At 38.3% G+C, this 22,247-nt stretch overlaps 1 protein-coding gene across 5 annotated transcripts in view; it reads left to right on the top strand.

The window, feature by feature from the left end:
* MYO3A (myosin IIIA) overlaps positions 1–22,247 on the top strand; it is a 232,002-nt gene that overhangs the window by 31,017 nt on the left and 178,738 nt on the right. For all 5 annotated transcript variants that reach the window (XM_073885535.1, XM_073885536.1, XM_025891892.2 and 2 more), the window contains exons 5-6: positions 11,721–11,825; positions 13,024–13,123. In XM_073885535.1, coding sequence (XP_073741636.1) covers positions 11,721–11,825; positions 13,024–13,123 — 205 coding nt within the window. The remainder of the gene's footprint in view (positions 1–11,720; positions 11,826–13,023; positions 13,124–22,247) is intronic.

Below are 22,247 nucleotides of genomic sequence, written 5' to 3'. Positions count from 1 at the left end.
AATTTTTTATATTAACTTTCTTATTTAACATTTCCAGTTCTCTTCATTTCTTCCTGTGAATTCCAGTTACCATCTGGTGTCATCACATCAATCCAGCTTTGTTCCAGCCCACTTCTTTTGTGCTGTTAATGTCAAACATATTACATTTCTATATACTATAGACCCAACAATACAATTATGTCCGTATTGTTTTATAGAATTGCTTTTTAAATCAGTTAAGAAAAAAAGAAATATGCATGTATACTGTCTTTTATGATAAAATAAGTACCTTTACTGATGTTCTTTATTTTCTCAGGTGGTTTCAAATAACTGTCGGTGATGATTGCTTTAATCCTAAAGAACTTTCTTTAGTATTTCTTATAAGTTGGACCTGCTAGCAACAAATTGTCTCAGTTTTGTTTACCTAGCAACATATTAATTTCCTTCTTAATTTTGAAGATAATCTTGCTGGATATAAGACTCTTGGTGGGCAATTTTTTTTTTGTTTTTTGTTTTTTGTTTTTGTTTTTATTGAGCACCTTGAATATATCATCCTTCTTCCTTCTGGCCTCAGTAGTTCCTGATGAGAAATCAGCAGTTAATCTTATTAGGGTTCTTTTTCCCATAACAACTCATTTTTTCCTGCTATTTTCAAGATTTTCTTTTTTTATTTTATATGACTATGGATCTGTATTCTACTTGAGTTCATTGAGCTTCTTGGATGTAGAGATTATTTTTTATCAAATTTGGGAAGATTCAGCTATTTTTTCTTCCAAGATTTTTTTTCTGCTCCTTATTCTCTCCTTTCTTCTGGTACACCCATACATTTATCTCAGTATGCATACATTTCCCTGAAACTATTTATTTATCTTCATTCTTTCTTCTCTCGTATTTCATAATCTCTATCAATCTACCTTCAAGTTTGTGGGTTCTTTCTTCTGCCACTTCAAATCCACTGGTGAGCCCCTCTGTTGAATTTTTCATTTACATTACTGTAATATAATTTTCTACTCCAGAATTTTCATTTGGTTCTTTTTTTATGAGTTCCATCTCTTTATTGATATTCTTTATTTGAAGAGACATTACTATCATACCATTCCTCACTTCTTAAAGCATGATTTCCTTTAATCCTCTGAACATATTTATAATTTCTGCTTTGAAGTCTATCTACTAAGTTCATCATCTGGACTCTCTTACAGGTGGTTTCTGTTGCCTGCTCTTTCTCATGTATACGAGTGACACTTTTCTGTTTCTTTGTATATCATAATTTTTTTTTGGTTAGAAACTGGACATTCTATCATATATTTAATGTCTTATAGGAATTCTAGATATCGCTAAGGGGGAGCTTATTATTTTGTTTGTTTGTTTGCTAGTTTGTTTAGTAACTTGGCTTATCCCCCATGGTATGAAGCCTCTGATGTTGCTTCTCAGAGGGCGCAGCCTTGGGCATGTGCAGTCACCCTCAGATGGGAGCAGTGTTAACATTGCCTTCCTCCTCTCCTTCCCTGATCTTTCTATTAAGTTTTCTGTCTCTACGGTGAACACTCAGTTACTAGCCAGCTGATTCTTCTATTGTTTTCAACAATGTGCTAGGGCAAAAATTGCTTCCCAGTCTGATCTAATGAATTCAGATCACTGTGCATGGGTCCTTTTTGAGGCGAGTCCTTTGAGATTCTCCTGACCCCAAGAGAGTTATTTTTAGCTGTTTCTTTCCTTGAGTCTCTCTGCTAAGCTAGCTGGTCTGCGGTTACCTTCTTGTTCTCATGGAGTTACCTGCCTCCTTGTAATTACCAAAGCCACCACTGTTTTCAAGAATACCCTTAGGCTCGATCTTCCCCACTCTCTCTCTTCAAATGTCAGGTCCAGCCTTGGAACTCCCTGTTTTTGTGGCCTGCCTCTCTCCCTGGGCAAAATATCTGAGCCACTGTTCTGGAGCTGGCAGCCTGTCTTGGACAGTGGCCCACATCATCCTGTTTTAGAAGCAGCACTGTGGACCAGAGAGGTGGACTCTGGTCCTCTCAAGCCAGCTTTGCAGCACAGACTTGGGTAAGGGGTGAGAAATGCTGTTGGTCTTCCCCTCCCAAAAAAGATACTGTAGACCTTGAATGGGAGCTGGTGGGAGGGGAACCCTATCTTCTTGGTAAGGCTCACCCAGAGTAGAGCTTTTGTCACTTTGCCCTGGTTGGGGGTGAGGACACCAGGGTGGTTCAGTTGCCACAGAATCTTGCTATTCTTACTAAGATTTAGTTATGGTCTCAAATGTTTCTCCATTTGCTATATGTCCTTACAACAATTTCCAAAGATATTAAATGGTTGTTTATTTTTTAATTTTTACCAGTTATGGTCGTTTCATGGGGGAATAGGTCCACAGAGTTCTTCACACCTCCATTCTGGGGAACAAAAAGAATCCTCCTATGAAATCTTTAAGAAAGAAACAGAGTCTTATTGATTATCTATGAGGGCAACATTATACTGACAAAAGAAAGCGAAGATACTACAAGAAAAGAAAACTATATTCTAACATTCCACATGAACATATATGTAAACATCCTTCATAAAATATTAACAAATTCAGTAACATATATAAAAATGTTAATATATCATGACTGAATGGGATTTGTCCCTGGCATGCAAGTTTACTAAAACATTAAAAAAAAATCTCTGCATCACAATTCACTGCCTTAACAGAATCAAAGAAAAAAAATCATGAAAAACACATGCCAAAATTCAATACCCCTTTGTGATAAAACACTCTCACCACACTAGGAATAGATGGAAAGTGCATCCACCCAAATTTTTAAAAAGTAAGTAAAAAGCTTGGAGTCTTCACAAAAGCATATATATAAAGTATGTTCAATATCTTTGGTAAAATTTAAATTAAAACCACAATCACCATAGTATGCACCCACTAAAATGACTGAAATTACAGACTAATGAAACCGATTATTGGTGAGATTGTGGGGCACATTGAACTCTTGCATGTTGCTCAGGCAGCTTGAAATGGTGCAGCGACTTTGCAAACAGTAAAACGGTGTCTTCTAATGTTACACATAAACTTACCATATGATCCAAGTTTCACCTGCAGGCATTCACTAAGATTGGTTTCTACAAAAAGATTCAAACATGAATGTCGATGAGCAAAGTAAAAACTAGAACGAGTATTAGAAAATACGAGTTTCTGCTTCTGTGGCTTAAGACCACAGAATATGGTCTTAAGACTATATGGCCTTAGAGCATTCCCAGAATAAATGAGAAACAATTGAAGTCACAAAGACTTGCCCGATGATATATAATTCTTGTTAAAAAGCTGTAGTTATTAATATGGTGGATATTGTTGCAGGAAAAGCCGGATAGATGAATGCAATGAAGAGAGAATCCAGAAACAGATCCATAATGAAAAAAAATTAAAAAATAACAAAAGTCAGAAATGCCAATTATAGAAATTAGTAGTCCTCTTTCAGAAATTTGAGTAAAAATATATACTCTCCAAACAGTATAGACAGAATGCGTTTAGAAAACTCACAAAGGCTGTCTTTGGAAGTTAGTTGTGATGGTCTGTTTATAGAATCTCATCCCTTGTGATTTAGATTGTTTTTAAAAATGTTTGACTATAGCCTGATTAGAGAATTCATTTTTAGTGGTGCTCTGTTATTAGTATAACTCTGGTTTAAGAAAATTATACTTCAATTTTCTTTGATTAAAGAACACTAAGGGCTTCTAATAGCATTGTGTTGCAAAACTATACTTAAGGGTTTTTCAGTCCCCCATTACAAATCCCCATTTTAGTTTATGTTGGCAATTTAAGAATTGCATAGGCTCAATATGACATAATTTATTCATCTGGCTGCAATTATTTTTAAAGGGAAACCTAAGGTCAGTTTCATTTTTAATGATCTGTTGCCTAATTCAGAAACATCTGCATTTCATCTTATATATTTTAATACTTCATGATCATTTAAAAACAGATACACTTCGATTTAACATTTATTATTTTTACTTTTCTTTATATGAAAGAAAGGCACTTTATGCTAGTTGAGCAAAAGCATATTTCATCTAAGAGCATATTTGAAATTTCACTAATTCTAAATGAGGGTTTTGAGAATTTATGGTGCTTTTTCATTTCGAGCATCTTTAGGAATAATTAAACCACAAATTAATTTGTGGTTTATTGACATTTGGCACCTATAGTCTGTTTCATAATTTCCACATTTGTTATATATGCCCTCTTTCCCCACTGGGCTTTCATTTCAACCTAGTTTCTTAAACTTTCATTCAGAAGACTCTTTTCTATCCTAGAAACTAAATCGCTGTTTCTGCTTCAGAAGGCAGCTAGAGAAACAAACTTTGCTATTCTCTGTATGGAACATGTGTAGAAGGCATTGGGCAGGGTCCAAGAAGAGGGAATTGTTCACATCATTCCTCCTGGTCAAGGTAATTTCCCCTAACAGCAGACACAACCGTAGTCAAACAGAGCAACCAGCGTACATTCAATGAGGGGGAGGATTTTCGATTTAAGGATATTTCATCATTAAAAAAAAAAGAATGTTTCATCATTTGTGATTTTCTCCATCATTAACCTCTTTAAAAACTAGAATATTTGGAGGCATTTTTTTTTTCTTCAGCATAAGTAATCGAAAAAAATGAATCAGTGAATAAGTGGATAAAAGCATCTCAAGCTATGTGAAATGGGAATTTTATGACTTCAGAGGGCAAGCATCTAGATTTACACAGACCCTAAACTTTTGGAGCTATAAATACTAGAAGATAAAAAATTTTAGGTACATATTCTTTACAAAGTAAGTGCACAAAAGAAAAAGGCATTGTCCCCTTTTTCTTTGTTTCCCACCTTAACACTACTCCCAGATAGAGAATGAGACCTCCTGCTAAAAATGTCACACAGCAGAATCTCTGTATTTGGGGGAAGTTCTGTCTCTGATTTCATTGTTGCTATCCATCCCTTTGCATTTTTATGTTGTTTTGTTGTTTCTTTTCTTCCTGGTTTCTAAACAGGAGTTATTTTTGGTCTTTGTACTTTAGTCTCTCCTTCCCCATGAGGGTAGAGCATTTAGGACCTTGGGAAGGTGAGTCCCAGATGAATATTGAAAACAGACTAGATGCTCCCAAGGAAGGGTGCTGATTGGAGGTCCATGCTAGGCAGAGGTAAGGGACAGTTCTGACCCTTATTCAAGAAGACTTCAGGACTCTCAACTTGATACCTCAATATGGTCATCAATTTGGTGACAATTTGATGGTCATCAAAATGACCATCAATAGCTGTCATAGGGTCGCACATATAATAGGCACCAAATATTTTTAGTTCAAGTGTACTCTCTAACCAGGCACTAATTATTTAATGAAACCCTGGAAAATCAATGATGGTATGCAAATGGTTAAATTGGGCTTGGATTTTTCATGAAACCTAAGTATCAGAAATTAGACATTTTAAAAGCCACAAGTATTTGGATATTTAGTTTAAATAACAGAAAACAAGTTGCACATATATTATTAACAATCACGATATATAGCAAACAGTGCAGTAAAAGGCTTCTGTTATTTCAAGTATACATTATCTGGAAGTAAAATGTGAATATCTGACTTTCATAATTTATTTAATTTATTTTATTCCTTCCATATATTAAACTCAAATAATGTTTTGGAGTTTTATTTTTCTTTTTGATCCATAATATGAGGATTTTTAGTGGGCTTTTATCCTCCCCACTTTGGAAGTTTTCTTTTTTTTTTTTTTTTTAACTTTTAGTCTTTAATTGGTCATTGGTCACTTTTTTTTAACTTTTGGTCATTCTATCTTCATATTGTTAAAAGTTTCAACCAATAAAGGGTCACTCTTTTTCAAATGTCTTATGAAACAATTACATTATTGAAACCCTTTATTTATTGTGTTATTCAAATTACTTATAGCTCTATCTTTGAGAAGCTGATTCTGAATTTCATCTAGAAGGGTAAATGTGTGGGAAGAGCGTAGAAACTTTTGGAAAGATAATAAGAGATGACTTCTTCTATTTGATAAACTGGCTTTTAAGCTACAGGCCTTAAAACAAGTTGATACTTGACAAGAACAGAGAGATCAGAGGAATTTTATAGATAATCTAGAGAAAGGCCCAGGCACTCACTGGAATCCAGCTTATAGCAATGGTGACATCTCATATGGTAGCAGACTGTCTATTGGGAACAAACTAAATAATACACATTTAAAACACTGGAAGTGAGGGCCACCTGGGTGGCTTAGTCAGTTGAGTGTCTGACTCTTGATTTCAGCTCAGGATCATGAAATCAAGCCCCATGTTGGGCGTGGAGCCTGCTTAAGATTCCTTTTCTCCCTCTCCCTCTGCCCCTTCCCTGGTCTCTCTCTCTCTCTCTCTCTCTGAAATAAATAAATAAATCTTTAAAGAAATAAAATAAAAAATAAAACAGTGAATTACATATCAAAATATGCTAAAAGTGATAAAATCGTAGAAAGAGAACAGAAAAATATCGTAATGATCTTAGTTTAGGGAAAAGCCTTTCTTTCTTCTGAGCATGACCAAATAAGAGAAAAGCATGAACATTAAGAAAAAAGTTGGTAAATTTGAATCCCTCCCCCCAAACTACACGTCTTAATTGCAGAAGACACCATAACCAAAGTGAATATACCAGAACAGCTGGAGAAAACTGTTGTCAACATCCACAAGGGCAGATTCTATCTTGTCTTTAAATCTTTTCCTTTTTTCCCTTCCAACGTGATGTTATCAGTCTGTGGTATTCTACAGTACTTGCTCATTATTATTTTCCATATAACTATAATTCAAGACCTAACATATAATCTAGGTAATTGTTATTTAATGTCTTTAATGCAGTTTTTCAGTCCTGGGCTGTTGATGCTTTGGCCCGAATGATTGTGGATTGTCCAGTGCAACATCAGATATTTAGCAGCATGCCTGACCTCTAAATGCTAGTAGCAGCTTCAAGCCTAGTTCTAAATGTCCCAACAATACCAGGTGTCTCCCTTGGCACAAAATGGTCCCTGTTTGAAAACCACTGGTCTGACAGTATTTCAAGTTTATTGGGGACCAAACCTGCACTAGTCATTTCTCACTGACTTTAGTGTCTCAGTGCTTTGCACATAGTAACAGTTCAATAAACATTTGTTGACTAGAAAGGAATAAATAATGATTCTTCTAAAAATCCCTTCTTAACCAAATATACTATTATAAGGAAAACATATATATCAAGAATATTTTCTGTGTTCGTACATCACTTATGTTAAAATGTACTGGATATAAAATGCAACAGTGAGTGGAATAATTTAGTTTCTGAGCAGACACTGTTGTAAGGGGCTTATCATAACTTAGATAAATTTTTTATTATTGTTTTAGGACCTTTTCACATTTTTGTTTGAACAGTTTTAAAATGTTTTGTGGGAAAACTGGGTGGAAGGTACAGAGAGTTACCCTAAACCCCTTGCCCCCAGTGTTCCCTCTTATTGACATCTTGTGGTTAGCATGGTTCACTTGTTACAGTTCATGAGCCAATAATGATCCATTTTATTACCAGAGGTCCATAATTTACATTAGGGTTCATTCTTTGTGTTGTATGTTTTATGGATTTTTGAAGAGATTTCATTTTTTTAAGAGCAGTTTTAGATTCACAGAAAAATTGAGAAGAAGGAACAGAGATCTGTATAGACCCCTATCCCCACATGTACACAGCCTCCCCCATTATCAACATTCCCCCACCAGCATTGGTACATTTCTTACAATCAGTGAACTGACACTGACACGTCATTGCCACCCAAAGCCCATAGTTTACAGTAGGGTTCACTCTTGGTGTTGTACATTTTCCAGATTTTGACATATATATAATAACTATATCCACCATTACAGTATCATACAGAGTTGCTACATGCCCTAAAAGTCCTCTGTGTTCCCTCTTTTTCATCTTTGTTCCTCTTCCCTCAACCCCTTTTAACCTTTGATCTTTTTACTGTCTCCAGAGTGTTTCCTTTTCCAGAATGTCATATAGTTGGAATCATATAGTATGTGGTCTTTCCAGATTGGCTTCTTTCACTTAAAATTATGTATTCAAGATTCCCTTATTCTCGGTGTTGGCAACTAGGTTTTAAACTCAATTCAGAATCGTACCTTTCTTGGACACTTTTGATCAACAGAAAAGTGTACTGTAATAATTGGTCATCCTCATATAATCCATACCTCACATTATGTATCAAAATTACATAAAAATGGATCATCTACCTACCTATGTAAAACCTAAACTATAAAATTTCCTATAGAAAATACAGGAGAAAAATTTTGTGACCTTGGATTAGGCAAGGATTTCCTTTATAGAACACAAAAGGCAGATTGCTTAGTATTCTAAAAATGATAAACTTAAAATTTCTGCTCTTCAAAAGAGTCCTTAAAGGACAAGCCACAGACTGGGAGAAAATATTTGCAAAACACCTGATTAAAAAAATTTGCAAAACATCCTAAATATATAAAGAACTCTCAAAATGCAATAATGAGAAAACAACCAATAAATAATGAACAAAAAAACTGAATACTTCCCCAAGGAAAGTGTATGAATAGCAAATGAGCACATGAAAAGATAGTCAACATGATTAGTCATTAGGAAAATCCAAATTAAAACTATAATGAGATAACACTGCTATTTAGAATGGCTTAAAAAAACCTCATAATATCTGCTGGCAAGGATGGAGGGCGGCTGGAATTCTCACACACCACTAGTGGGAATGCAGAATGGGATAGGCACTTTGAGAAATAGTTTGGATGATGCTTGGAAGATTAAACATATGACTCATAGGACTCAACACTCCCCTGTCTTAGGTACTTACCTAAGAGAAATGAAAAGTATGTATATGTGAGGAACTGTATGCAGTGTTTACAAGGGTTTGGCTCATAATTGCCCCAAATTGGAAATACCTCAAATGTCTTTCAGTTACTGAATGAATAAACAAACAGTGGCTTATCTATTCAACGGAATACTCAACATTAAAAAATGAATGAACAACGGAGTGCCCGGGTGGCTCAGTTGGTTGAGCATCCTACTCTTGATTTTGGCTCAGGTCATGATTGAAGGGTCATGAGATTGAGCCCCATGTCAGGCTCTGAACTCAGTGTGGAGTCTGCTTGAGATTCTCTCTCCCTCTCCTTCTACCGCTCTCCCTGCTCATGCTCTCTCACACTTGTTCTCTCTCTCTCTTTAAAAAAAAAAAAAAGGAATGAACAACATTAAAACCTTAGAAAAGAAATACTCAACAATAGAGATGAATTTCAGGTTCATTAGGTAAAGTCAAAGAAGCCAGGCTCAATGGGCTGCAACCTTATGACCCAGTTTCTATGACAGTCTTGCAAATGGGGACAGAAAACAGATTAGTGGTTTCCAGGGGCTAGGGAGGGGTTTGACTACAAAGAAACACAAGGAAGGTTTTTATGTCCTGGATTTGTTCCATATCTGGATTGTGGTAGTCGATAGATGATGAATGCACTTGTCAAAACTCAAAATTTCAGCTAAATTGCATTAATTTTACTCTATGTAAATCGTATCTCAATGTACCTTACTTTAAAAAACAAAGTGAAGAATTTATTACAAAGAATTCTGTATTCTAAACTTTACTAGATGGGAAAAACAACTGTTTGAAATAAAAATTGACTACAGAAAGTAAAATTTGAACTGCTTAGGGTGAATTACAGGATTGCATTAGTTCTTCCTGTAGTTCATTTTTTATTTTATTTCCTGCACATTCTTTAGGGTTCCTTTATCCCTCCCTAACATTCCAGCCATTTCCTCTTGCATTAACAGTCAGCCCCTTTTTGGGGTTTGTTTGGCTGCAGAAGATGCAGCCAAAAAGAAGCCACACTTTGGAGAAATTGGAAAGGACATTTAGTCTCCCCATGGTGATTTTTAGATATTTTAAAACTGGCCCTGAAATTTGGGTTTTTTGTTTTGTTTTGTTTTTTTGAGAGAGAGAGAGAGAACGAGCAGGGGAGAGGCAGAAGGAGAGGGAGAGAGAGAATCTTAAGCAGGTTCTATGCCTAGCACAGAGCCTGATGTGGGGCTTGATCTCATGACCCCAAGCTCATGATCTAAGCCAAAATCAAGAGTCAGACACTTAACCAACTGAGCCACCCCAGTGCCCCTAAAATTTGGTTCTTTGAAATAAGTGCCATGCAATTTAAAGAAATTTGAATTTCTTTTCAATTTTGAGTAATTCTTTGAACCAATCATGCTAGGCCACAATGGGGGCAGGATGACCCTATTCTCTGCTGCCTGGACAGCAAGAGTCTTCTGTTTGTCCAGCAAAATAGTATTCCCCTTCCTGATGCGGAAGAAAATGCAAGTTTGGGGATGCTGGGACTGCACCTCCTCTATAAGCTGAAAGAAGTTTTCTCTGAATGTAGAAAGGCATCAGCTGCAAATTGGTTAAGTGTGAAGGCTCCATTCTAGAATCAGACTGTCCAAGTTCCTATCTTAGCTCTGTCACTCCTGTGTGATCTTGCGAGAGTTACTTTATCATTTTGTGTCTCACTTTCCCAGTCTTTAATACGGAGATGATAATACCTACTGAGGGAGAGTGAGGTATAGAGATAACTCATGTGAATGGATTAGAAATGTTCGTGGCACAAAGTATGTGCTCAACACATCTGAGCTATGATTATGGATGTATCAGAAGTGTTGGGCATCCAATACAATCGAATTACCATGTTAGGAAATTTTTGGGAGAAAATGTGTTCAGTATTTCAAACTAGGATGCCAGGAGTTTACATTCTCTCACTGATTTTCTCTGCCTCTATTTAGCTAAATAGAGTCATGGAAATTATGGCTTTTATCTCCCAGGCACTGATGGGTAACAAAGGCAGGCAGGAGAGGAGGCTGAAAAGTCAGGTTGAGACCATGGACCAGAGCCCCAGGGGAGAATCAGGGCAGAAGGTAGAGGCTAAAAGGTCAGAGATTAATAGATCAATACTCATGGGGTCCAAGCTTCACTGGGACCATTTACCTAATTGTCACCCCTCTCCTATTCTACTTATGCTGGTGCTTCTCTGTTCTGCAAATTTGCAGCTCTTTTGAAAGTTTCCTGTGGGATTTAATGTTACCTAACTTTGGAGAATGTGCATGTGAAAAATCCCCTACCATGGTCTTCCCATTTGTTTTTTCACTTAGATTCCCCTACCTTTGTGGTGTTGGGGCAGGAGGAAGCTAAAGAGCCTGAGAAGCATGGTATTTAAAACAGTTTTCTGAATTGTTGTTTGTAATCCTTATTTCAATGCATTCTGAAGTTTTGCCACAAAGGGGACTTGTTTTTAAGTGGATGCATATACAAAATAGTATGTAGCCTTGTATTGAGGTCATGGAATCTAATTGCACTATTAATTAAACAATCAGAAATCAAGAATATCTTTTTTTTAAGCCCTAGATCCTAAAATTAGGGACTAATATGTGGAATCATAATTATTCTCCTTGAATTTAAAAATTAAGCCCAGGGCTTCTCCAGAGTCTCTTCTAAAAAGTAACTCACATGAAAACTGTTTTCTAATAATTAATTAATTAATTACACATTAGTACATTTTACTTGTTCATTTCATTTATGAAGCCATAAAGATGATGAGAGCAATCATTTGAAACAAAAAATCGGAACAATTAAAAAAAATGTTTTTAGAAAACCTTTTAGAGGAAGTAGTTAAAATGTCATATCCATTTTAATATCTTGCAATATTCCCTTATAGCTGTGCAATGGAGGATCAGTGGCTGATCTTGTGAAGGGATTTCTGAAGAAGGGCAAAAGAATGAGTGAACCTATAATTGCCTATATTTTACATGAAGCACTATTGGTAAGGCAATTTAAATTGTTCATGCATTAATTATGAGGCAGTCCTAGTTCAGTAAAAAACATGGATCCTAATTTTAGAAAAATACCACTACATTAGTATTGATTGATGCAAGAGTATATGCAAAATCTGAAATGTTTAGCGTTACTAATTCATTGTTTTATTAGAAACCTAGGGGTACCTGGGTGGCTCAGTGGTTAAGCATCTGCCTTAGGCGCAGGTCATGATCCCAGGGTCCCGGGATGGAGCCCTGCATCAGGCGCCCTGCTGGGCGGGAAGCCTGCTTCTCCCTCTCCCACTCCCCCTGCTTGTGTTCCCTCTCTTGCTGTGTCTCTCTCTGTCAAATAAATAAATAAAATCTTAAAAAAAAGAAAAGAAACCTACCCTCCTTTGTGTCAGCAGAACCCTGAGTTCTGATGTCCCACCTATATTTCTGAGACTGATTGTGATGAAGGCAGATAATGTGTACTTTTTACTAATAGGTTTTTATTTGCCATTATTTAAAATAAGTAGACAGTGAATTGTGTAAGACTGTTGAATCACAGACCTGTACCTCTGAAACAAATAATACATTATATGTTAAAAAAAAAAAAAGAAGTAGCAGGAAGGGAAGAATAAAGGGGCGGAAATCGGAGGGGGAGATGAACCATGAGAGACAATGGACTCTGAGAAACAAACTGAGGGTTCTAGAGGGGCGGGGTGGGGGGATGGGTTAGCCTGGTGATGGGTATTAAAGAGGGCACGTTCTGCGTGGAGCACTGGGTGTTATGCACAAACAATGAATCATGGAACACTACATCACAAACTAATGATGTAATGTATGGGGATTAACATAACATAAAAAAATATATAAAAAAAACTAATGATGTATGGTGATTAGCATAACATAATAAAATTTAAAAATAAATCAATTAGTTAAATAAGTAGACAGAATGTTTATCCACTGAGATCAACATGTTTTTAATAAAGTATTTGATAAGAGTTAAGGAAGGGGATGCTCTAGTTTATGAGTTTTTATAAAGTCCAAAGCGGAAATGAGGTATTTTGATTTGACTAATTCAATGTGAAACATTTTAAGAATGTTTGAATGTTAATTTTGACCAGTATTTCCGATTGATTTTGCACAAACGCATCCTTCTGAAAAATGTTATGTTTGTTTGATGCTTTCTTTAAAAGTCATTCTATATTTCCCACCCCTTAGGGCCTTCAGCATTTGCATAACAACAAAACCATCCACCGTGATGTGAAAGGAAATAACATTCTGTTGACCACTGAGGGTGGAGTCAAACTCGTAGATTTTGGTAAGTGTGGCTTGAAATGGCGTGAGTTTGGGCTGCAAAATGAGCCCCCAGCCTCGCTTTCTAGGCATTGAAAGTGGAGAAAAAACAGTATCCCACTGAGGTAAGAAAGTGCAGGGATTTTTTTTGTAAGTTTGGTCAGTGAGAGATTCCCAGAAGGAAGAGTGACTCTTTTCAAGCCAGTGAAGCGAGCCTGTGCCCATAACACCACTGTAGCAGTATGCGGGTTGATGGTCTAAAATAGACAACACCCCAAATGATTACACTAAGCCTACCTGGTAGTCCCACGGCCCTTACTAGTTGCTTTACAAATGGGCATGTGTCCAAATGCAAGATTTCGAGACATGAAGGAAAACCTTCAAAGGTCTCTGGGGAAATTGTTTCCATCGTAAGAAGGAGGCACAGGGAGAGGTGGTCTCTTTCTTTCTTGGGACCCTGTTTGTCTTATTGCCATGCGTGAATGCGCTGCAGCCCCCTTGCTCTATCCCAAGAGGAGAGCCACCCTGGGAGAGGCAGAGCTGAGAGGCAGGAAGAACGAGGGTCCTCAATGGTAGAATTGAGCCACTGCATCAGTGGATTCTGGCGCCTGCCCTCTCTCTGGACCTTTTGTCGTGTGAGATAATAAATTTCCATATTTACTAAGCCAAATGGGTTTCTGTGTCATAGCCAAAGGCCCCATAACTGATACGTCCCCTGTTCATCTGGGCAGTTATTTAGCGGTATGACAGTGTCTTTCCACACCTCCTCTCATTGGATTCCTGTTGAGTGCGCTGCTCCTGGGAACAGTGGGCCACATTATTCTAAGAACGTCTCCATGTCAAGTGTCCTTCAGTCACCTTTCCCTTGCTCTGGCTGGGGAAGGTGTCCCTCCTTGTGCTTCTTTACCCTTTATATTTCTCCCTTTTTGTTTATCACATAGGATTTTCATTATCTATTTGGTCCTTATCCTTTGATAAAAATACTTAGAAAGATAGATAGGCTCCTTCAGAGGCAGAATTTCATCTTACTCTATCTTACAGACCTAATGCTTTGGGTGTAGTAGTTCAGTGAGTAATAGTTGAATGAATGCATATTACTTCATTTTGCATTTTGGAAACTGAAGCTTAGGGAAGGTGGAAATTGAGTTTACTATCCAAGTATGTAGGTCCCTAGTGATCTGGCTTACCCCCGGAATGAATTTCAGAGCATCTGGAGAGGAATGGATGAATCGCATATCCTTCAAACAGCCATGCATGCACCTTTTTTTTTTTTCCTCAGTGAAAACTGCTGAGCAACAGTGAGCTTGACAGTGAATTTCTGATAAACAACTGGGATGCAGCTAGTCTGTGTTGCTGGTTGAGTTCAGAGCTGTGTGTTGGTACAATCTGGCTGGGTTAGGATACTAATAGCCAGCTTGTGCCTGAAATGGAAAAGAACAACAACAAAATGCTTTATATTCCTCCATAGGAAGGGCCATTCTCTTCAGTCATGAAAGAAAAACTGGTAAACCCGTAGCTTTGAGAAATGCACCTTCCTGGGACACCCTCCAAAGTAGTCTAGATTAAAAACATATACCTAAGGGGCGCCTGGGTGGCTCAGTCATTAAGCATCTGCCTTCGGCTCAGGTCATGATCCCAGGGTCCTGGGATCGATCCCTGTGTCCGGCTCCCTGCTCCGCGGGAAGCCTGCTTCTCCCTCTCCCCCTCCCCCTGCTTGTGTTCCCTCTCTCGCTGTGTCTCTCTCTGTCAAATAAATAAACAAAATCTTTAAAAAATAAAAATAAATAAAAATAAAAACATATACCTAAATAACTAACAAAGTGGCCTTTTATGTGATACCTTTGTAAATAATCGTAAGTTGGGAAACTGACAAAATGAGGGCTTTGATCTTGGATGAATTGAGTTATGGACTTTATTTTCAGCAACAATTAGAAAAGAGGGCCAGTGACCTACTCAGTGTGTTCACAGTGACTGATACTAAAATGCTATTATTTGCATATAAGATAATGCTTATATTTCCATTCCCTGTGGTAAGAGGACTTGGATTCAGTTTGCCTAAAACGATTTGTAGATTTCCAAATGAATTAAAACCTGGGGATGGAGGTGCATGCCTAGTGAATCTCCTCAAGGGCAGAAGGAGTCATACGTGATAAACCACAACCTGCAGCATTACGTTGAAAACCGATGTCCTCATTTAACGTTGAAATCAAATGTTCGGGGAAGGCTGAAGCTGGGAGTGAAGTGTTTTAGAATACATTTTTTTTTTAAAGATTTTATTTATTTATTTGAGAGAGAGAGAGAATGAGAGATAGAAAGCACTAGAGGGAAGAGGGTCAGAGGGAGAAGCAGACTCCCTGCTGAGCAGGAAGCCCGATGTGGGACTCGATCCCGGGACTCCAGGATCATGACCTGAGCCGAAGGCAGTCGCTTAACCAACTGAGCCACCCAGGCGCCCTAGAATACATTTTATTTGAATTTCTCACCTCACAAAATCAATAGTAAGCTCATTATTGGCTCCCGAAGGATTGTGCCCGGATGGCTACCAGTCCTCAAAAAGTGGAACTCCACCACCTCAGCCATCCCCGGAAATCTGCTTCATATCAAGAGTTTCTTGTCTTGGAAGAAGTCACCAGTCCTGTTTCGTTGCTTAAGTCAGAAATCTTAAGCTTGTCCCGAGAGTCTTCCTTCATCTTTGCCTCCCACACTACAACTAGTCCCAAAGTTCTGTCTCTCTATTACATGTATCCCCGGACTCCATCTCTCTGGCTTCTCCCTAGTACTGGCCACTATCTCCCACCTGACCTCCTGCACTTCTCCTTCCCTCCACCCCTACATCCAGTCTTCCTCCCTTCCTTCCGGTCCCGTTCTCCACACTGCAGCCAGGGGGACCCTTTCGGAAAGCATAGCTGGTCCTGGCACTGTCTTGCTCAGTATTTTGGTCAATGGCTTCCACTAGCCCTTGTGTAGGCCTTTGCCTTATGATTTTCTGGGTAGCAAGACCCAGGCTACCTCTTGGGAAAGGTCTGTCTAAATTGTTTTATCTTCTCTTTAGCATACAGAGAGGAAATTTCCAGGGATACACCAGAGGGTTTCACACGAGAGAACAGGAAGAAGGAACACTTTCCCATTCTAGGGAGATTGTGGAAAGATGAAACAGAGAAAGAGGCAGGAGAGTTAGATGAGCTTTACAAAAGTGAAGCTGACAGTGAGGGCGGGTAGAAGCTCTCACCCACACACTTCCCACCATTGTCATCCACATTCCAGAGAGGCCACCGCTGCAGACTGGACCAAGCCACATCCTTGTGGTCTCCATCTGGACATGTAAAGTGGTTCAGTAGAAGAAGTACTCAAGTCGAGCTTCCCCAAACCCTTCCCTAGTGTCCAGAAGCCCCAAAGTCACTGAGAATCTGGGAAATTCCTAGAGGGGTTGCTCAGGTTGGGCAGTGAGGCGCAGAGCGAATCACCTGGGCCGGGTCTGAATAGGAGTCACAGCCAGACATCAGAGTGTTCTCAGCTCCGGCTGAAGCCCACGTGAGCCCACGTCTGCCCAGAGGAACTCCAGGGTGCCCTGCCTGCATGAGGAGAGTGGACTACAAGCCCAGCTGATGCCAGAGCCAGTGTGGGAGGCCAGTAGGGCGCCTTGCAGGCGGGCAGACACACAGGGACGTGGGCCCCAGGGCTAGAGACCCACCACACCCAAGGACACTCCCTCTTCTCCCTGCGCTAGGGTCTTATTAAGCCATCCCTCATCCTGTACGCATGGTCCCATCTTCAGGAGGGAAGAAGGAGAAGGGATGCCATCTGAGAGATGGGGCCAGGCACTTTTATCCAAGAGAGACTGGACTCTATCCGAAAGGACGTTATGGGTTTATTGGATCTGACTAAGGTTTACTGCCTTCCCCACCAATAGGTAGGGGCACAAAGAAAGGCCATAACTGAGGCAAAAGGAAGAAACTACAATTTCTCTGTGTATCTTAGTATAGTGTTACTAAATTTTGTGACCAGTTACAGACATGATGCTTTCCCTACAGAGAAACCTCCCTTCACCCCTGCACCCAGCTAACTTGTGTTTGCCTGGCTGAGTACCTCCCCAACCCCCCATACTTTGTTTAGCTAACCAGTTGTCACACTTGATTTTAATCATATGTTCAATTTGACTACCTTCCCTGCTAAGCTATAAGCTTCATGATGCCACAGTCTCTGTATGGTCTAGCACTTGGTTCCTAGAGCCAACCACAGTATCGGCACCTTGAAAGTGCTCAGCAAATACTCCCAAATGAGTGAATGAATGAGAGGCAGGATTTTCCATAGAACATCAAAATGCTCATCTACAAGTATGAAAAAGAATATTCTCTACCTCAGATGGTTGAATGCTGTGAAAAATAAATGGCATGATACAGGCAAACTACTTAGTGTAATTATTGACACTTTATCATTTAAAAAATTTGAGCTATTACCATTATCATGAAATAGTATTCTCACTTAGCCCCTAGCTCAGTGTTCTACACATAGTTCGTAGTTGATAAATAGTAACTAAATATTTTTAAAAGTAGTTGCTAAATATTGAAAATGTGAGTTCCCAAAATAGCTTCTTTTTGTTTCAAAAATAGAAAGTAGCCCTTTGCTGGAATAAATTTGGTATTACTTTAAGTATCAAGCTACTTAATTATACTAAAAGTAAGATTCAGTTTGCTAATACTAGTTAATGAATACAGTCTTTAAGAAAACCTTTTTTTGTTGTTGTTAAATGGATATGTTTTTACAGAAATCCCCCAGACACCTCAAAGTAAAAAGACAAGGGAGCATGTAAACATTATTAATGAAATACATTAGCAGTTGCTAGTATATAATCAATCAATAAATAATATAATCTCCCAGGAGGTAAACCCCTTTAGGCAAATCAACTAATGTCTGGAAAAGCAGTCCTTACCTGGACAGGAAAATGAAAGAGAGACTAAATTTGAAGGGCAGTTCTCAGTTCTCATTTCTATGGATTTCTCTCTGGGGAGCTCCATTTCTAATAGGATAGTTAACATTTCAATACAAAAGTACAGAATGTACTTCTTGTAATTTATTTAGACATTGTTCTTATGACAGAATATTTTATGACTTTAAATCTATTACCCACATGCCCAATTTTAGACCAAATCTCCAATGAGTAATGTAGGTCAAAGAGAAGTTGTGATTTATTTATTTAATAACCCACTTTTAGCATCAAGTGAGGCAGTCGTACCTGAACTTAAAAACTGTGAAGTTCCTTTCAATCCTTCCTTTCTTCCCAAAATCATTCAGAAAAAAAACCTTTGGTGGGAGTGAGCAGGCACAGGAGTATGGGGTATGGCTCAGCATGTGGTTTGGGCCTGAAAGGGGAGAGAAAGATGTCCACACTGGGAGGGTGGTCGTATGCTGCTAGGCATGGAGTGTTGAGTCCCCAAGTCGGACAAGGAAAGCATCTGTCTGGGGAGATGGTGATAACCCTACATCAGGTTGTCAGAGCCCAAGCTAGGTAAGAAGGACATCTGTGTAGGGGTCAAGATGGAGACAAGAGATTGTTACATAAAGGGGAATTAATACTATCAGGAAATACAAGAAACAAGGGGAGCCACGTTTCTTAATGTTAGAGAAAAGAATTACAAATATGGCAAGGAAGAAAACTGAACCCCCAGGGCTGTTAGATTGGAATCAGAGGTATGAGTGTGAACTCATGGTTTTCAAAATATAGAGACAAATATAAAAATAAATATAATGGAATGTGCATGGTGTGTGTGTGTGTGTGTGTGTGTGTGTGTGTGTGTGTGTGTACATGTTACTTAGCTATTTCCACTAAGAGGACTAGCAGACATTGATGCCCTAAGAGCAAGCCCATCAAGCACCTAGCTCTTGATTTTTAAATGTAATTCTCAAGTTAGAGGAAGCCAAGATTCTTGGAGAAAGGCTGATTTTATTGGCTATAAGATGACCCTGGGACTTAATGTGCCAAAAGGAAGGAAATATTAAAAGAATAATGGAGACATGTCAAAAGGACACAGAAGCCAAATTAAAGGAATTCTCACTGAGCAAATCTGGGAAAATTTGAGCATCAAAATAATGATAATAATGATAGTAATGATGGTAACACTTTAAACAAAGTAGGAATCTATTAATCCATACTTGTGTACTTATTTATAAATAAATGAATGGAAAGAAGTGAAAGCTTTTCCTCACAGAAGAATGCCAATTAGAAATAATCAAAGAAATAATGAAATTTTTAAAATTATCATTTGGCAGTCATCATAGTAATAATTAATTCATCCCAAAATTCCAGTGGATCCTAAACTAGTGTGTTAAATTTTGATTAGAAATAGGATATTTACATAGTCTTAAAATACTTAATAAAATACATGATTACAAAAGACAAACAGAAACTTTCCAAGAGGGGCACCTGGGTGGCCCAGTTGGTTAAGCATCGGCCTTCAGCTCAGGTCATGATCCCAGGGTCCTGGGATCCAACCCCGCATCGGGCTTTCTGCCTGCCATTCCCCCTGCTTGTGGTTTCTCTATCTTTCTCTTTCTCTCTCTGTTAAATAAATAAGTAAAATCTTAAAAAAAAAAAAAAAGAAAGAAAGAAAGAAACTTACAGGACAGAAGCCTGGCCGACAAAACTAAATCAATTGATCAGAGTGAACACAACCAGTAATGGGGCAAGTGAAAATCACAAACCATCTGGTAGGATGCAGTTGGATGACCTCAGTATCATTTCCATGATATTGCCACCAAAAATATAATCGTGAGGGAATATGTGACAAATCCAAATTCAGGAACATTCTACAAAATGTCACGGTCATAAATTGAAAGAAAGTTTAAAAAACTCCTCCAGATTGAAGGAGGCTAAAAAGACATGGCAACTAAATGTAACACATGATCCTGGATTGGACCCTTTTGTTGTAAGGACGGACACATTTGGAGCAATTGATGAATTTTGAATAGGGTCTGTAGATTAGATGGTAGAAATGTATCAGTATTAATCTCCTGACTTTGTTAGTTGTACAGTTCGTGTGTAGGGAAATGTCCTTGTTTGTAGCAATCACACACTAAAGTCTTTGGGGGTGAAGGGGCATCCCGTGGCCTACTTACTTTTCAGTGGTGAAGGAAAAAAGTTATTTATACTTCCCTTGCCAACTTTTCTCTAAGGTTGAAATTATATCAAAAAACCTTTTAAACTATGGAATAGAGTTGGAGATTTAGCGTGGAAGTAGAAAGACGTCTACTTGTATACATGTCTAAAGGTATTATATATATATATGTATATGTGTATATATATGTGTGTGTTGGTAGTTGGATGTTATGAATCTTGAAAATGTGAGATTTAGTGCCTTATAGAATGAAATAATGGGAAGAAAAAACAAGGGGGAAGAATCATTTTTAAAAGTTGGCAGAGCTTTAGAATTATCGTACCTATACAAAAAACTAGTATTTCCCTCAGCTAGAATTTATTTTTGTACTTTGGGGAGGTGACCTTTATTTGAAAGAAATGACATTTGTAATTCCTTCATTATCTACAGCAGAACCATGACTAAATGGACTGTTTGCTTTATGGCTTTGTGATTCCAACTAAACCTATAGGCTTACATATTCCAAACTGAATGTTTTCCACAGTTGAATTAAGTTGTTTAACATCCTAGGTAATGTTATATGCCTCAGTCAAGGGTCTTTTAGTTGAAAGGGCAGGAAAATCAAACTAGCTCCAAGAAAGTAAGACAGAAAGGGCAATCTCATAGAACGAAGAGCAGGACTCAGAGGCCTGGAACCAACAGAAGAATGGAAGGCAAGAACCACAACCACTTGCTGCCTCTTGCTCTCTCACCAGAGAAACCAAATCTCTCCTCTCTGTTCTGTCTGGGAATCTACAGACCAGCCTCTGAAGTTTTCATGTCGCCCATCAAGGCTACTCAAAATAGCAGCCTCAGCCTTCTCAGCCTATATCACCTGTGGGTCCAGTGCCAATAGCTAACCTGGCCTGGATTTTTAGCACCCCAAAGCAAAAGAAATTTGGAGTAGGAGAAGGAGCTCAGTTGGACAAGCTGGGTCAGATACCCTCCTTTGATCCAGTTAGCCATGACCAGGGAATGGGCTGACATGGTATAAGCAAGCCTGCCTCAGCTGTCCCATTTTACAAGTAGCTATGAATAAAGAAAGATTTTTTAAAAGAGGGTTATGGAAAAGGAAAGACAAAAGATATTTTCTAAATTTTCTGGATAACATGTTTTCTTATTGATGTTCACGGCCCTGTATTCCAAGAGATGGTCAAAATTTTAGTTTTTAATTGTTGAAATTAAATTACATGAAGTACACCTAAAAATTACATTATGAAGTCAGGAATGGATTTCGGATGTTTTGAAAAGAGTTTTTATTTGGTAACAGAGGAAAACTTTATACCTAGAGATTTATGCAACTTAAAAACAAACTAATTAACCTCAGTGCAGCTGTAGAAATTTTAATAACAGTATCAGGTATGCCTCTCCATAGACTGATGACTTTAGGTGAATCAAAGAGGACTTTTCTTATATTTTTTTTAAGAATCACCTCTTGGTCCCTCAGTTTGTTTTCTTCCTTCCTTCCTTCCTTCCTTCCTTCCTTCCTTCCTTCCTTTCTCTCTCTCTCTTTCTTTCTCTCTCCTTTCTTCCTTTCTTCTTCCTTCCTTCCTTCCTTCCTTCCTTCCTTCCTTCCTTCCTCTTTCCCTCTTTCAGAGAGGGAGAGGGGAGGGTGCTGAGGGAGCAGGAGAGGGAGAATCTTAAGCTGGGCATGGAGCCTGATGCCGGGCTTGACCTCACAACCCTGAAATCATGACCTGATCAGAAATTGAGAGTCTAATGTTTAACTGACTGAACCACACAGGCACCGCCAGTTTGAAGTAAGTGTTTTGGATTAAAATTATGTGATCTTAGTCTGCAGCTCTAAAATTTCATTTCCTGAGAAGTTTCAAGCAAAAGGAAGATTTTTATGGTGGAACAGAAGACAGGACAATGGAGAGGTGATTGGGGATCAAAGGGAATGAAAAAATAAGATAAGAGATCAGTGATGATAGTGCACCGTAAATGAGGAGTATTCTATGTACAGTTGACCCTTGAATAACACAGGTTTGAACTGTGCAGATCCACTTATACATGGGT

This window comes from Callorhinus ursinus, unplaced genomic scaffold, assembly GCF_003265705.2.
Source record: "Callorhinus ursinus isolate GAN/ISIS: 27379988/994484 unplaced genomic scaffold, GSC_fseal_2.0 scaffold63, whole genome shotgun sequence".
NCBI lineage: Eukaryota > Metazoa > Chordata > Mammalia > Carnivora > Otariidae > Callorhinus > Callorhinus ursinus.
Note: the sequence above shows the minus strand (reverse complement) of the source record. Positions and strands in the feature narration are given on the sequence as shown.